Source organism: Elephas maximus, chromosome 8 (assembly GCF_024166365.1).
Source record: "Elephas maximus indicus isolate mEleMax1 chromosome 8, mEleMax1 primary haplotype, whole genome shotgun sequence".
Lineage (NCBI taxonomy): Eukaryota > Metazoa > Chordata > Mammalia > Proboscidea > Elephantidae > Elephas > Elephas maximus.
Genome location: NC_064826.1, coordinates 1,001,601 through 1,017,871, shown reverse-complemented (window position 1 = coordinate 1,017,871; position 16,271 = coordinate 1,001,601). Strand labels below are relative to the sequence as shown.

At 45.7% G+C, this 16,271-nt stretch overlaps 1 protein-coding gene across 3 annotated transcripts in view; it reads right to left on the bottom strand.

The window, feature by feature from the left end:
* Window positions 1-2,113: 2,113 nt before the first annotated feature.
* The window catches only part of ZNF777 (zinc finger protein 777), a 36,732-nt gene continuing 22,574 nt past the window's right edge, over window positions 2,114-16,271 (bottom strand). For 2 of the 3 annotated variants that reach the window (XM_049893523.1, XM_049893524.1), the window contains exons 5-6: window positions 12,541-12,792; window positions 2,114-4,559 (exon numbers count right to left, since the gene is read on the bottom strand). In XM_049893523.1, coding sequence (XP_049749480.1) covers window positions 3,394-4,559; window positions 12,541-12,792 — 1,418 coding nt within the window. In that variant the 3' untranslated portion in view covers window positions 2,114-3,393. The remainder of the gene's footprint in view (window positions 4,560-12,540; window positions 12,793-16,271) is intronic. The other variant, XM_049893525.1, reaches the window with a different exon arrangement.

Genomic DNA, 16,271 nt, shown 5'->3' with positions numbered 1-16,271 from the left:
TAACCATTCAGGTCCCAGGGAAGAAACGTGGGCTTTGGAGCCAAAAGGACTTGAGTTTAAGTCCTAGCTCTACCATTTGGTTGCTGTGTGACTTTGAGCCTATAGAACGTCTCTGAGCCCCAAGCTTGTTGCCTGGGTATAATAATGCATACTTCAGAATTATGAGGAAGTGTGTATAAAGGCTCTGAAAGTGAGAAGCATTCAATAAATGGCAGTTATTTGTTCTGGCACACAGTTCCACCAGAACGATGGCAACTGACGACTTAGGAGTTCAGAAGTCTGGCTTTATAACTGAGTTGAGGGCACCTAGTGAAGAGCAGAACACCTGTGAGGTGAGCACTAACCCACTGAGACACTGGCATGTGGTGGACAGTTGAGTTTAAACCCCTGTCCACTCAGCTGCCTGTGTGGTTTGATTTGAACTTCCTCACACAAAAATAATTTCCAGCTTCTACCTGTTAAGAAAACTTTCTTCTCACAGATTCATTATTTTAATTACAACACTACCACACCGCCTACCTGGACTTGTTTTTACTCAGTTAAGCTATTATTAGACATAAACTAGTAATGAAATTAGCAAACTTTTACTGAGACTTTAGTATGTGCCAAGGTCTTTACTACAGACTCATTCTTTATGTTATTTAATCCTTAGAACAATGGGATCTTTATTATCCCCATTTAACAGATGAGGAAATTGATGTTCAAAGAAGTTAATTAACTTGTTCAAGGTTACACAACTATTAAGTGGCAAGGTCAGAAGTTTAAATCCGTATCTGTTTGACTCTAGAGCGTGTCAGACTTAAGTGACCATCCCCTAGTGGGTGTTGGTCTCTGGCCGCCAGCTGAAATTATAGCAGAAGGAAAGTGAGAGTCATGCTGGTGGTGGGGAGTCAGGGCAGAAAGGGATGGTTTAGGAACACAGGGCACTGAGTGCCTGGGAGGAAGGAGGCGTGAAGAGGGGGCTAGAGCCAAAAGCGGGAGGGAGCAGTAGAGACTCCTTACAGCCCAGCTCCACATAAAAACTGCCAGTCTATTTGGGTTAATCCTTTTACAAACCAGATTTCCTGGGGAGAGGAAGGCTCACAAGTACTGTTCCCACTTGCTTCCAATGGTGATGCTAAGGCTGTCCTGCTAACTGCATATAACCAATGAGCTACACTCTAAGTCTCTAACTGGGATTAGATACCAAACTGCTGTGGGATCAACATCTCCAGCACTCCTTGGTCCTCAAATTCCAGGACTAGTGAAGAGTTTGAGCACCGATGGCTCTCCACCAAATACCTCCAAAATACCTCTGCTAACATCACTTTAGGCTTCAAATATCCTGATGTTCAAAGGAACCATCTCTCTGCCATCCCCTCCACCTCCATCCACAGCTTCCATGATCTGTGACCTTCCAAGTTAACACTCTGGTTCTCCCACCTGCCTCTGACTGCGAGGTCTCCTTCTCCAGCAGGTTAATTCTCCTGCATCACATCTCTCTCCTGCTCAGCAATCGTTTCTCATTCAAGGTCAAATTCAAACTCCATCCTTGGGAAGCACTAATCCAAGACCCCTCAGCACCCCCAGAGCCTATTCCAAGCCAGCCTTCTCGACCCTGTTTTTTCTAGACAAGCCCTTTCTCCAGTCCAGTGGGTTTAATTAATCACTGATCCCTAATCATACTTTGACCCCACTTTCCACACTTTTGCTTGTAAGGCTATTGCCACAGAGAAGGCCTTCCTCATTTTCCTCATCTACACAAATCCTCCGCACCCTGCCAGACAGCTCAGACTCCACCTCCTTGGAGACGCTGTCCTGGCCACCCCCAGACTCCCTCCTCATCTCTCTGCCCTGCGTTCATCCACCATTCTGCACTCAGGATTACTGTACACGAACCTAATTACCTGTGCCTGTATCTCTGTCTCAGCTCTCCAGCTGCATCTTGAGTTCAGCACAGGGACTGGCCTCCTCTGCAGCCCCTTGGGCCAACCCAGGCCTCTGCTCCTTCCTCTGGCCGCTCCTCCCACCCCCCAGCCACCCATGTCCTATCATCGTCCAGAGAAAAACTGCAGTGTAAACAGAGAAGTTATATGCTTTCAAATATGAACCCTTGGGCCATCACTCACCTCTCTGTGCTTCAGTTTATGCATCTTTTTTTATAATAGACGGGAGAGGGACTGATGGCCCCTTCAACAATGTCTCACCTTCTTCCTCCGAATTCCCTTTTTTCGAGCCCCCTTTGGTCTCCTGGCCCCACCTGCCTCTCCAGCGGGGTCCACAACGTACTGTGCCTAGCTCCAGCACCTCTTTCCTCTCAGGTCAGCTGGGCACTCTACTACTCCCCGTAAATTGTCCCCTCACATTGCCCTTAACGCCCGCTCTCTGGGCCATTGCGACACCCAGAGCAAGAGTAAACAGCTCTCAGGCAATGTAATATGTCTGCAATTTCTCCTATGCCTCACTGGAAAAAACAAACAAACAAACAAACCCATGCATGGAGTCGATCCGACTCACAGCGACCCTATAGGACAGAGTAGAACTGCGCCATAGAGTTTCCAAGGTGTGGCTGCTGGATTTGGACTGCCGACCTTTCGGTTAGCAGTCTGAGCTCTTAAGCACTGCGTCACCAGGGCTCCAAATAGCTACCAAAGCTGGGACAGTTTCATGCATTCAACAGGTTTAAAGAGAAACTTGGTGTAACCTTCAAAAACAATGTTCTGACTGGTGCCTTTTGTGGCTTCCCCAAAGATTGGCACCAGCAGCCTCGCACCTCTTCCCTGTGGCTATGTCTCCATCAGCTGCACTTCAGGGCAGCTGCATCCCAAGCCCGGCAGGAGCCGCTCAGACCCAGCTTTACCTCTAGGACCGTCTTTCCAGCCCACGACAACGCTGCCTGTCGCTCTCCCTCCATCATTCTAGTCAAAGGCGGCCGAGTCCTGAACGCCCACCGCCTCGCTGACACCCAGGCCACACTCGAGGGTCTGCAGCCAGGAGCCCTCTCCCTTCCTTAGCCGCTTCACGACTCCAAGCTTGTCACTCCTGCCTCTCCTTCCAGGGTATAAACTCGCCCCAGCGGGATCTGCACCCCCTCCTCCCAACGCAGGAACAGCACAAAGGTTCTCCATAAGCCTTTCCGTGGACACCAGGCACACGTCCCTCGGGCCACGTTCTCCGCCCCCCCCTTCAGAAGCAAACAAAAACGGCAAACAGGAAACGCTCGTCTTTTTAAAAATTACTCTATTATTATCAAAGAGAACCACAGTATCCAAAAGGGAATTAGAAAGTTCTACCCCCAACTAGGTCGCCCCGCGCGCCCCTCCGAGTGGCGGCGGCAAATCACTCCCCCGCGCTGATTGCTTTCATCACTTTATTGTCAGGACACCACCCCGACCCCGGCGGCGCGGCGCCGCCTCACTCGCCCGCGTGGGTCCGCAGGTGGTACTTGAGCGACTGCTTGTAGCGGAAGCACTTGGCGCAGTGCGCGCACGGGTAGGGCCGCTCGCCGGTGTGCGCGCGCTGGTGCTCCAGCAGGTGGTGCTTCTGCGTGAAGCGCTTGCCGCACTCGGCGCAGTGGTAGGGCCGCTCGCCCGTGTGGATGCGCCGGTGCTCCAGCAGGTGGTGCTTGCGGATGAAGCTCTTGCCGCACTCGGGGCAGGCGTGCGGGCGCTCGCGCGAGTGCACGCGGCAGTGGTTGGTGAGCTTGGACTTCTCGCTGAAGCTCTTCTCGCACTCGGGGCACTTGAAGGGCCGCTCGCCCGTGTGCGTCCGCTGGTGGCGCAGCAGGTGCGACGGGCGGCTGAAGCTCTTGCCGCACAGGCTGCAGATGAAGGAGACCTCGTGCTTGCCGGCGTGCACGCGCTGGTGGATGACCAGGCTGATGTGCAGGCGGAAACTCTTCTTGCACTCGGGGCACGTGTAGGGCCGCTCGCCCGTGTGTGTGATCTGGTGCTTGGTCAGGCTGGACTTGTGGCTGAAGCTGCTGTCGCACTCGGGGCACTGGTAGGGCTTGGAGCCGCCGCCGCCTGCGCCGGGCGACTTGGGGCGCGCCTTGAGCGCGTGTTTGGGGTGCAGGCTGGGCGCGCGCTCGGGCGAGGGCGGCGCGCGCGGCCCGCGGTGCGCACGCTGGTGCAGTGTCAGCTGCTGCTTGTGGCGAAAGCTGGCCTCGCACTCGGCGCACGCGTACGGCCCCTCCTTGACGTGGTTGCGCTGGTGGATGACCAGGTTGATCTTCAGCCGGAAGCTCTTGCCGCACTCCAGGCAGGTGAAGGGCCGCCCGCCGCGGCGGTTGCGCTGCTGCTGGCTGGCCGGGCCGCGGCCCTCGCCCAGGTGCCGCTCGCCGTGCGCCGCGGGCGCCAGCCTCCTCATGGCCGGCTTCCCCAGCTGCAGAGCCGGGGGGCTCTCCTCGCCGTCGGGGGACAGCTCCCCCGGCAGCGGGGCCTGGTACATGCTGGCCTCGAACCGCCCGGACAGCTGCCCGAGGGTCTGCAGGTGTGGGGGCAGCTCCTCTTCCTCCTCTTCTTCCTCCTCCTCCTCCTCTTCCTCGTCCTGTTCCTCCGTTTTGATCACGATCCCCTCTGCTCCAGAACCCAAGAGGGAGAGACAGAAGGAAGATGTTAGCTGCTTGCCCATAGCCCCGGCCTGGACCCGGCACCGCCTCCTTCATCCTCACTGTCGCACACAGCAGATGTACCGGCAGCCCACGACCCTTCTTTGGGGAGACCACCCTTTTCCACTCTCTGAGGCCATGGCCCCAACCCCATGGGCCTGGCGGGAGAGGGAGGGTTTGCTTCTGGAAGGAGCTAGACCCAGAAGGGGCCAACCAGGGCCTTCTCTTGGAATTTCAGGCTGGTGCAAGTAGGGAGGCTGCTGCTTGTTGTGAAACTTGGCACTGCTTGTGGTTTTCCAGGGCGGAGGGGCACAGCACCAGGGGGAAAGGCCTCAGGAGGCACCCAGCAGACCCAGTCATGCCTCAAGTTGGCCTACTGATGGGCTTACCAGTTATTCCAGCAGATAAATGCCCCCGTTTTCATTTACGCTGCTTAAAGGTTGACTTTCTGTGGCCTGTATCAGAAGGGTCTTGACTGTTAAAGCTCTCAACCTTTTCTCTTCTAGTCTCCTCCCATGAACTCCACACAGCTAGACCACACCGCTTGTCTCCTGAACTTACCTGGAGATTCTCAAGGAGCCTTCCCTCATCCTTCTCCAGAATTCCCTTCTCCATGTCTCCAGCTCACACTCAGCTCCAATCCTGTCTTCTCCCCAAACCCTCCCTTGATTGTTCCCACTTGCAGTGCTGGACCCCTCCTCTGACCTAGGGCCGGTTCGTCTCCTCTGGGGTGAGGAATGTGGCCTTCTCAGGAGCCTCTTGTGTGATGGCTCCCCTGCATAGTCAGACTCCTCCAGCCTGGGGGCTGGGATTGGGCTCATTCTCTTTGCCTTTGTGCAAGCTCTGGGACATGCATCTGGAAAGTGTCCCATGCACTCCTGACTGATGTATGTCCTTCTCCACACCAGCCCCCACCCTCTAACCTGGCCCTTTAGAACACAGAAATGCTCTGTTCTGCAGTGGCCCACTAGAAGTTCTAGAGAAACTCCAATTTGAACTTTCTCAAGTGCTAAAGACTGAATTGGGGAGCTCTGCTTTTAGTCACCGACTTTGTGTGAGCATGAGAAAGTCACTCACTTCTCTGGGCCCATGTGTCAGATGGAAGACATAATAGTTGGCATTTGCAGAATTCTTAAAAAAACAAAAAAGAACTTTTTCAAAGCACTTTCACACCTGTTTTCTCTTTTCATATTCACAATGTCTTATTGCAGGATAAGTCAAGTAAGAATTATCTCCATTTCACAAAAAGGCAATCTAAGAACCAGAGATAGGAAGTGATATTTCCAAAGTAAATAAAATCACAGACCTGTTCACAGCTTGCAGTTTAGAACCATCTAGTCTCCCTCCTAGATGGTTCTAAGCTGTAGGATCTGAAAGGTCTATGATTTTATTTACTTTATTTGATGAGAGGGCCTCAATGACAGAGAAACTGGAGCTAGCAATGTCTGCGATTTGGCCAAGGCCTTCTAAATTTGTTAATGACTCCTATGCCAAAGCACTTTCTGCTACTCCCCTGAACACAGTCACCTGCAGCGTTAAAGCTGAAACACAGGTGTGCTGAGTTCCAGCTCAGTACTCTTGCCATAAGACAGTGCTGCCTCCATACCCAGGATTCTCAGCAGGAAGTGACCCAGAACACCCTGGGAACATGATGTTTAAAAGATCAGGAAGGAATACAACTATTGGTTTCCGCTCATCCAGAACTAAAGAGAAAGAAGGAACCAAAGAGTCAGAAGAGAAAGTGTTCAACAGGACTAATGGTCTACATCGACAGGGGTCCGCCAGAAATTCAAGCCGGATTCAGAAGAGGCGGTGGAGTGAGAGATATCATTGCTGACGTCAGATGGATCCTGGCTGAAAGCAGAGAAAACCAGAAGGGTGTTTACCTGCGTTTTATTGACTATGCAAAGGCATTGGACTGTGTGGATCCTAACAAATAATGGATAACATTGGGAAGAATGGGAATTCCCGAACACTTAATTGTGCTCATGAGGAACCTGTACATAGATCAAGAGGCAGTCGTTTAAACAGAACAAGGGGATACTGCATGGTTTAAAGTCAGGAAAGGTGTGCGTCAGGGTTGTATCCTTTCACCATCCTTATTCAATCTGTATGCTGGGCAGATAATCCGAGAAGCAGGACTATATGAAGAACGGGGCATCAGGATTGGAGGAAGACTCATTGACAACCTGCGTTACGCAGATGACACAACCTTGCTTGCTGAAAATGATGAGGACTTGAAGCACTTACTGATGAAGATCAAAGACCACAGCCTTCAGAATGGATTACACCTCAGCATAAAGAAAACAAAAATCCTCACAACTGGACCAATGAGCAACATCATGATGTTGTTTGTTGTTGTTAGGTGCCGTTGAATTGGTTCCGACTCATAGTGACCCTATGCATAAATGGAGAAAATACTGAAGTTGTCAAGGATTTCATTTTACTTGGATCCAAAATCAACGCCCATGGAAGCAGCATTCAAGAAATCAAGTGACGTATTGCATTGGGAAAATCTGCTGCGAAATACCTCTTTAAAGTGCTAAAAAGCAAAAATGTCACCTTGAAGACTAAGGTGCACCTGACCCAAGCCATGATGTTTTCAGTCATCTCATATGCACCCAAAAGTCAGACAGTGAATAAGGAAGACTGAAGAAGAATTGATGCTTTTTGAGTTATGGTGTTGTTGAAGAATACTAAATATACTAAAAACTAGTGCCATCGAAAAAGAATAAACAAATCTGTCTTGGAAGAAGTACAGCCAGAATGCTCCTTAGAAATAAGGATGGCGAGACTACGTCTCACATGCTTTGGACATGTTGTCAGGAGGGATCAGTCCCTGGAGAAGGACATCATGCTTCGTAAAGTAGAGGGTCAGAGAAAAAGAGAAGATCCTCAATGAGATGGATTGACACAGTGGCTGCAACAATGGGCTCAGGCATAACAACGATTCTGAGAATGGTGCAGGACTAGGCAATGTTTTGTTCTGTTGTACATCAAGTCTCTATAAGTCAGAACTGACTTGATGGCACCTAACAACAAGAGTCTATATGAACTACAGCCTCATCTACCCTAAGACCAGAACTAGCTGGTACCCGACTACCACTACTGACTGTTCTGATCAGGGCCACAATAGATGGATCCTGATATAACAGGAGAAAAATAAGGAACAGAACTCAAATTCTTGAGAAGTCCAGACTTACTGGACCGGTTGAGACTAGAGGACTCCCTGAGACTGTTGTCCTGAGATACCCTTTAAACCTTAAGCCAACATTATTCCTTGAGGTCAACTTTTAGCTAAGTAACAGACTGGCTCATAAAATAATATCACCTGTGATAATAAGCACCTTTAAGAAATCATCTATATGAGACCAAATGGTCAAAAATTACTCTAAAACAAATATGAGAAGGTAACAGGGCAGGGAAACTAGAGTGCTGAAAATGGTACAACCAGAAGGAATGAATAAGAATGATGACGTATTATGAAAAAAGTAACCAATATCAGTGAATAATTTGTGTAGAAATTGTTAAATGGGAACCTTAATTTGGTGTGTAAACTTTCACCTTAAACACCAAAAAATATTATTTAAAAAAAAAAAAGGTCAGGAAGGAGAAGGCAGGTTAAGAGGTTGGTAACTAATTGCCCTGGTGTTTATTCTGAAAACAGAGTTGTTTATGAAAGGCACAGGAGAAAATATGGGCCTTAGAAGATTTAAACTCTCCTTGAACATCAAAGCTGTTTTTTAATGAAATAATGAAACCTTTGGTCCTTAAATTCAGGACTCAGAATTCCACAAACTAATGTTTAGTTGCAGTAGAACCAGGAAGGTTCTATCAGGATTACTGAGGAATGTGTAACTGGCAATCTGGAATTTATATAATGAAACTTCTAATTTAGCATATACTCATAATTTGCCTTGAGTCTGTCACTACTGTTTCATAAAGACAATGTGGTACATTAAAAAGGCTTGTGGAAATGGTGCTGGCATAACTGGACATCCATCTGCAAAAAAAAAATGAAAAGACCCATACCTCACACCATGCATAAAAACTAACTCAAAATGGATCAAAGACCTAAATCTAAAATCTAAAATGATAAAGATCATAGAAGAAAAAATAGGGACAACGCTAGGAGCCTTAATACATGGCATAAACAGCATACAAAACATTACTAACAATGCAGAAGACAAACTAGGTAACTGGGAGCTCCTAAAAATCAAACACCTATGCTCATCCAAAGACTTCACCAAAAGAGTAAAAAAGATGACCTACAGACTGGGAAAAAGTTTTTAGCTATGACATTTCCAATCAGCATCTGATCTCTAAAATCTACATGATACTGCAAAAACTCAACTAAAAAAGACAAATAACCCAATTAAAAAATGGGCAAAGGATAGGAACAGGCACTTTACTAAAGAAGACATTCAGGTAGCTAACAGATACATGAGGAAATGCTCATGATCATTAGCCATTAGAGAAATGCAAATCAAAACTATAATGAGATTCTATCTCACTCCGAGGCTGGCAATAATCCCCAAAACACAAAACAATAAATGTTGGAGAGGTTGTGGAGAGACTGGAACACTTATACACTGCTGGTGGGAATGTAAAATGGAACAACCACTTTGGAAATCGATTCGGCGCCTCCTTAAAAAACTAGAAATAGAACTACCATATGATCCAACGATCCCACTCCTTGGAATATATCCTAGAGAAATAAGAGCCTTTACATGAACAGATATATGCACACCCATGTTCAGTGCAGCACTGTTTACAATAGCAAAAAGATGGAAGCAACCAAGGTGCCCATCAACGGATGAATGGATAAATAAATTACGGTATATTCACACAATGGAATACTGTGCATCGATAAAGAACAATGATGAATCTGTGAAACATTTCATAACATGGAGGAATCTAGAAGGCATTATGCTGAGTGAAATCAGGCAGTTGCAGAAGGACAAATAGTCTATGAGACCACTATTTTAAGAACTCGAAAAATAGTTTAAACAGAGAAGAGAATATTCTTTGACGGTTACCAGAGTGGGGAGGGAGGGAGGCAGAGGGGTTTTCACTAATTAGATTGTAGATAAAGAACTATTTTAGGTGAACGGAAAGACAATACACAATACAGAAGAGGTAAGCACAACTGGTCTAAACCAAAAGCAAAGAAGTTTCCTGAATAAACTGAACATTTTGAAGGCCAGTGTAGCAGGGGTAGGGGTTTGGGGACCATGGTTTCAGGAGGCATCTACATCAATTGGCATAATAAAATCTATTAAGAAATCATTCTGCATCCCACTTTGGAGAGTGGTGTCTGTGGTCTTAAACGCTACCAGGCAGCCATCTAAGATGCATCAATTGGTCTCAACCCACCTGGAGCAAAGGAGAATGAAGAACACCAAAGACACAAGGTAATTATGAGCCCAAGAGACAGAAAGGGCCACATAAACCAGAGACTACATCAGCCTGAGACCAGAAGAACTAGATGGTGCCCAGCTACAACTGATGACTGCCCTGACAGGGAACACAACAGAGAACTCGTGAGGGAGCAGGAGAGCAGTGGGATGCAGACCTTAAATTCTCATAAAAATACCAGACTTAATGGTCTGACTGAGACTAGAAGGACCCCAGAGGTCATGGTCCCCAGACCTTCTGTTAGCCCAAGACACAAACCATTCCCAAAGCCAACTCTTCAGACAGGGATTAGACTGGACTATGGGGGCAGCTCCCGTCTGAAGAGGAGATGAGAGGGCAGAGGGGGTCAGAAGGTGGCCAGATGGACAGGAGTGGAGGGAAAGAGCATGCTGTCTTATTAGAGGGAGAACAACTAGGAGTATATAGCCAGGTGTGTATAAATTTTTGTATGAGAGACTGACTTGATTTGTAAACTTTCACTTAGAGCACAAAAAAAATTAAAAAAACAACAAAAAGGCTTGTAGAGCATCATGTAGTTATTTAAAATAAAAGGAGTTAGATCCATACTTTCTGACCAAGAAGGGTGCCCATGATATCTTATTAAGTGCAAAAAGGCAAACTGCAAAGGATTTACCTACAGATGAAGTGAAAATTTAAAAACTCATCAACCTAATAATAATAATAAAAAAATTAAGTAGGTGTGGATATACTTCTAAATGTAAGTCATAATAAATTAATTAATATGACAGTGACTCTTTTGCACATAAAACATACAAACAAAAACATTTGGTCCATTCTACCAAATTTTCAAGGAATAAATACACTTAATTCCTGTCTTATACATTTTCCAGAATACAGAAAAAGATAAAAGCTGCCCAGTTCATTTTATGTTTCATATGATCTTGTTTCCAAAACTAGATGAGGATGATCCAAAAAAAAAAAAAAAAAAAAGGGAAGTTCAGGTTCATTTCCTTTACGAATGTAGGTTTAAGATTCCTGCATAAAATATTAGTTAACTAAATCCCATCGTGTATTCAAAAATACACCATGATGATCAAGTTGGGCTTTACCCAGGATCATAAGGGTGGCTCAGCGTCAGAAAATCCATCACAGAAGGTAACCTGGGACCAGGGTACTGTGAGCCGCTTCCCTGCTGTTCCTCTTTGTACCCACAAGGAGCAAGAGTGTGCAGAACGGTGGTCCTGAGGTTTCATAATTACACAACACAAAGAGACCTACAGTCTACCAGGAAAGGAGCCCTGGTGGCACAGTGGTTAAGTGCTCAGCTGCTAACCGAAAGGTCGGCACTTTGAACCCAGCAGCCACTCTGCTGGAGAAAGCTGTTGTAGTCTGCTTCCATAAAGATTTACAGTCTTGGAAACCCTATGGGGCAAGTGTACTCTGTCCCGTAGGGTTGCTATGAGTGAGAATTCGACTTGACAGCAATGTGTTTGGGGTTTTGTTTTGTATATTCTACCAGAGAAAGACAGTAAAATCAGTCATTTTAAAAACACGGTACAACAATTGTTCTCTATTTGCCTGAGGAATAGAAGAGTCAGGAACAAAAGGAAGAAATGGAATGTGTGGCCCACGGCCTCCGTGAACAACTGCCTCCTTTGCCCTAAGACCAGAAGAACTGGATGGTGCCCAGCGACCATTACTTAATATTTTGATCCAAGATTCTATTGAAGAATTCTGATTAAAAGGGAGGGAACGTGGAAGAGAATTTCAAATTCCCACGGAATTCAGACTTTCTGGAGCCATTTAGGCTGGATGAACCCCCAAAACTATTGCCCTGAGATAATCTTTAAACCTTTAACCAAAAATATCCCCTTAAGTCTTCTCTAAATCAAACATTAGTTTAACTTAATTAGTAAAGAAATGTCTGCTATAAGCATTGTGCTCTTTTAAAGAACTATTTATATGGGATCAAACTGACAACAGCGACTCAGAAGATTAAATAGGAAATTTAGGGGGCAATGAATTTATGTTAACAGGGGAGGAACAATTCGGAAAAGGAGGGTGAGAATGGCTGCACAACTCAAAGAGTGTAATCAACGTCACTGAATTGTACATGCAGAAATTGTTGAATTGGTGTATGTTCTGCTGTGTATATTCTCAACAACAATAAAAAAATAAGCTATCTTAAAAAAACCAAACATGCACTTAAAGGGTTGAAATCTTCAAAACAATTAGGCTTTAGTGTAACATAAGAACTATCAAGGACATGTCAGGAAATGGAAGTTCTAGCTTTGCCATTATCTGAGTGACCTTGGACGGTTTATTTGACCTTTCTCTGTCTGTAAAATAAGGGAGCTGGAGAGATGATCACCAACTTCCCTCCTAGACCAGAAATAGACTTTTTAAATCCTGTGGCAGGAAACCTACATTCAAACCATGCTAGTGGTTCTTTAACACCTGCCGGCCCATCCTCGTCAGACGCGTCTCTGAAGGAAACCACGGCTTTCCCGAGAGGCAGGGCCTACCTGCAGGCCTAGCAGCACCACCTGCCCACCGCCCTGCCCACAGCTTACCTGTGCAGTTTCTCTGCTGGGCCAGCATCTGCTTGAGTTCACTGAACTCGCTGGAGCCTTCTGTGGACTCCTCCAAGGCATTTTCCTGTTCCTGCATGTCCAGCTCTGGCTGCTCGCCACAGGGGTCCCCCAGCTCTGAGTCCTGAAAGCCGTGTTCTTCCACCTGCCCCATCAGGGGCTCAGGGGTCTCCAAACTCTCCGAGCCCTCATCGTTGGTCTGGACCTCGATCTTAATCACGATCCCATCGTGTGCTGAGGGGTGGCGGGTGCGTGGGGAGAGGGAGGAGAAAAAGAAGTCAGATACTTTCATTCCCCTGCCAAGGTTCCTACAGCCCTAGACTAGTACTTCAAAGATTCTTAGAGACCATGAAGAAATATAATTGTGAGTTGACATTGAGTAAAAATATGTAATTTTCTGGACATTTGTAGCCTTGAGCACTGATAAAAGCTGGAGTAAAATTAAAACAGGTGCAAAGCTTGTTTTTCATGACCCCTGCAATTTTTAAAGTAATCAGCATGGTCAGGGTTTATTTAAAAACAAAGACAAAAACCAAACCTATTGTCATGGAGTCGTTTCGTACTCATAGTGACCCTATAGAATACAGTAGAACTGCCCACAGGGTTTCCAAGGAGCAGCTGGTGGATTCAAACTGCCGACCTTTTGGTTAGCAGCCGTAGCTTTTGGTACATTTGAACTGCTGACCTTTTGGTTAGCAGCTGAGCTCCTTAACTGCTGTGCCGCCAGGGCTCTTTATTTTAAAAAGGGTCCCTAATTTCCTTTCCTAGATCAGGCCAGCCAAAGTCAACAGATACAGTCCTGCCCCCACCCCACTGCTCTCAATCACTCGCAATCAAGTTGTATAAAGAAAAAGCTACTCACCTTCTCACCACTGACACCCTTTCCGCCCCATCTCCCTGAGGCATCGGACACTAACAGACCAGAGACCCTCCGGGCCTTTCTCCTCTCCCACATTTACAAGCCTGTGCACGCGTACAAACCAAAACCAAACCTCTGCCAACTCACGGAGACCCTGCATGTTACAGAGTAGGACTGCTCCATAGGGTTTTCTTGGCTGTAATGTTTTACGGAAGCATATTGCCAGGTCTTTCTTCTGAGATGCTGCTGAGTGAGTTCCAACCACTGAACTTTAGGTTAGCAGCTGAGGGCAAACCATTTCACCACGCAGGGACCTCATATACGTGTGCGATCAGAGGTTTTTTATTTTTGGACAGCATCATGTTACATATCATACATTACTCTGAAACTGGTTTCTGTTTTTTGTTTTTCACTTGCCTACAGGTCTGGAGATTGAAAAAAAAAATTTTTTTATTTTACAGGTCTAGAGATTGATTTCAAATGTATCACTACACACAGGCACAATTTACATAAATGGATGACAGCAGACATTTTTGTTTTTCAGTGTGGTATTTTTTCTCCATGCTTATGCAGCCATTTATAACACCGTATTATACATTTATATATATTAAGACAGACTAGGAAGAAAGGCCTGGTGATTTACTTCCAAAAATCAGCCTGTGAAAACCTCATGAACAACAGAATGCTGTCCAATATAGTGCTGGAAGGTGAGCCTCTAAGGGTGGAGGGAACAAGGCACGGGACTGGTCCACGTTCTGTCCTGTTAGACGGAGGGCGCCGTGAGTCAGAGCTGACTTGACAGCAACTGTCAACAACAATATGTACATTTACATGTTTCTATTTTGGGGCCATTACTGGTGCTAAAAAATAAAATCACGTTATACGTACCCCTCTATTATCTTCCTTTTCTCACTCAGGTATCTTATAGGTGTAAGTCCTAATTGACTCAACAGCACAACCACCCACCCCGTATGAGTAGCCTTCTCCGCGTGCCCGAATGCTGAGACGGCAGGTAGGTGTGAAGCGATAAGGTATTGGCACTTGAATGTCACTTCCATGACCAGGCTAAGTCTGAACATGATTTGCTCACTGGCCTCTTATATTGGATTCTGTGTGAGCTGTGTACGCATGTCCTTTGTCTCTCTTCCAATCAGTGATACCTTTCAAGACGTTTTTATATTGTCAATTGTGTCTGTCTTTCTTTTGATGGCCTCTGGGTGACCTGTCTTAGTTAAGAAGGCCTTCTCTGGGCCTAAATGCTCCATCTGATCTCCTAGGTTTTATCCCAAGGTTATTAATTTTTTACATTTAGGTCTTAAATTCACCTAGAATTTATTTTTTTCTCTAAATCCTCTGTGGTAGGGGTTCAGCTTTATCTCCTTCCATATGGGTAGAACAGTGCCAGCATAACCCCCAACAGGCTGAAAGTCAGTTAGTTGAGGAAATTATGCGTGTATAATGCACAAACATTCCTTCATTCCGTGCTTACTCAGCAGGTATTTACTGAGCACCAGCTACGTGCTACACAGTGTTTTAGCCAACTGAGCATATCAGTGAACAAAACAGACACTGCCTGCCCTCGTGACACCTCTTCATTGCTTCTCGGCCAATTCCACTCGTCCCTGAGAAACTGGGCCAGCTAGGGACGCTGGAAACTGATGGCCCGGACTTAAAACAAGGTTCTTTCTGACACTTGGAAATTCTTTAATTCCTCTGGAATTAGCCAACTCAAATCTTTTGGAAGATAATAGAACATAAAACAGCTCTAACTTTTCTATATCATATTTCCCACAGCCTGCAATCCCGACTTTTTTCTTACTTTTCCTAAGAACTCAGTTTCACACTCTGCTCTCCTTCTGCAATGAGGTCTTTATCTTGGTCTCTATTTTCAAAGAATTATCGGCGTTGAAATCCTTGACGGCCTCTTGCTTAGCTCTAAACCAGCCCCCTTCTCTCTCCAGTCTCCTGGCTCTCCCTCTGACCTAATCCTCTGTCCGTTTCCTTAGCCTCACCCCTTTTTCTCCGGGGAGCTTTGCTCCATCATTTATTGCCCTTTTCTCCTGTATGCTCGATTGTAACTCCACAAGCATGACTGTGACCCCACCACCAGGAAAACGTCTTCCCGTAATTTCACAAACTCCTTCAAATGTTTTGCTTGCCTACTCCCTGAAATAATTTTTTAAAACTATGTACCCTTTTGTACCTTTTTGAATAGATACATAAAATGTATCAATAACTGCAAAAGACATAATTTCTGGAGTGCTGTAAATACTGACTTTTACAATAAAAATGACCCATCACCCTTTTAATGTAGCCAGTGGAATCTAAACCTAGCAACTTTAAACCCACTATTATTGGTTCAAGAAAACACAGGAACAAATTTTTCCTTCGATAGCTGAAATTTTTACATCATTCCTTTTTCACCTTGAACTTTCATTTTCATTCCACTTTGTCCACTGAATTTTTTTCTAAAAGAATATATTTTTATGTTTGGAAGTGTTTTGCCAGTTACCTCATCTACCTCTCTGCCACAAAACTATGTATACAAATTGAAATTTTAATTTTTCTATCATTCATTATAATCATAGATGGGGTCTAAGTTGATCCCCCTGCTTAAATTTAAGAATGATAAACAATTATTCAAAACAGAAAGCAAAAAACTCAGAAAATGTAGCTTTTAAAAGGATGGACAGGGATTTTTTTCCAATTAGTTCACTTATCTGAGATGAGTGTTCTTATTGGTTGAGTGAGACAGAGTTCAGAGCTAATTCTACTCCTATTTTCCGTTTTTATACATGCAGGCATTGGGAAACCTCACTTACATACGGATGTAGGTGGGATGGAAGGAACTTTG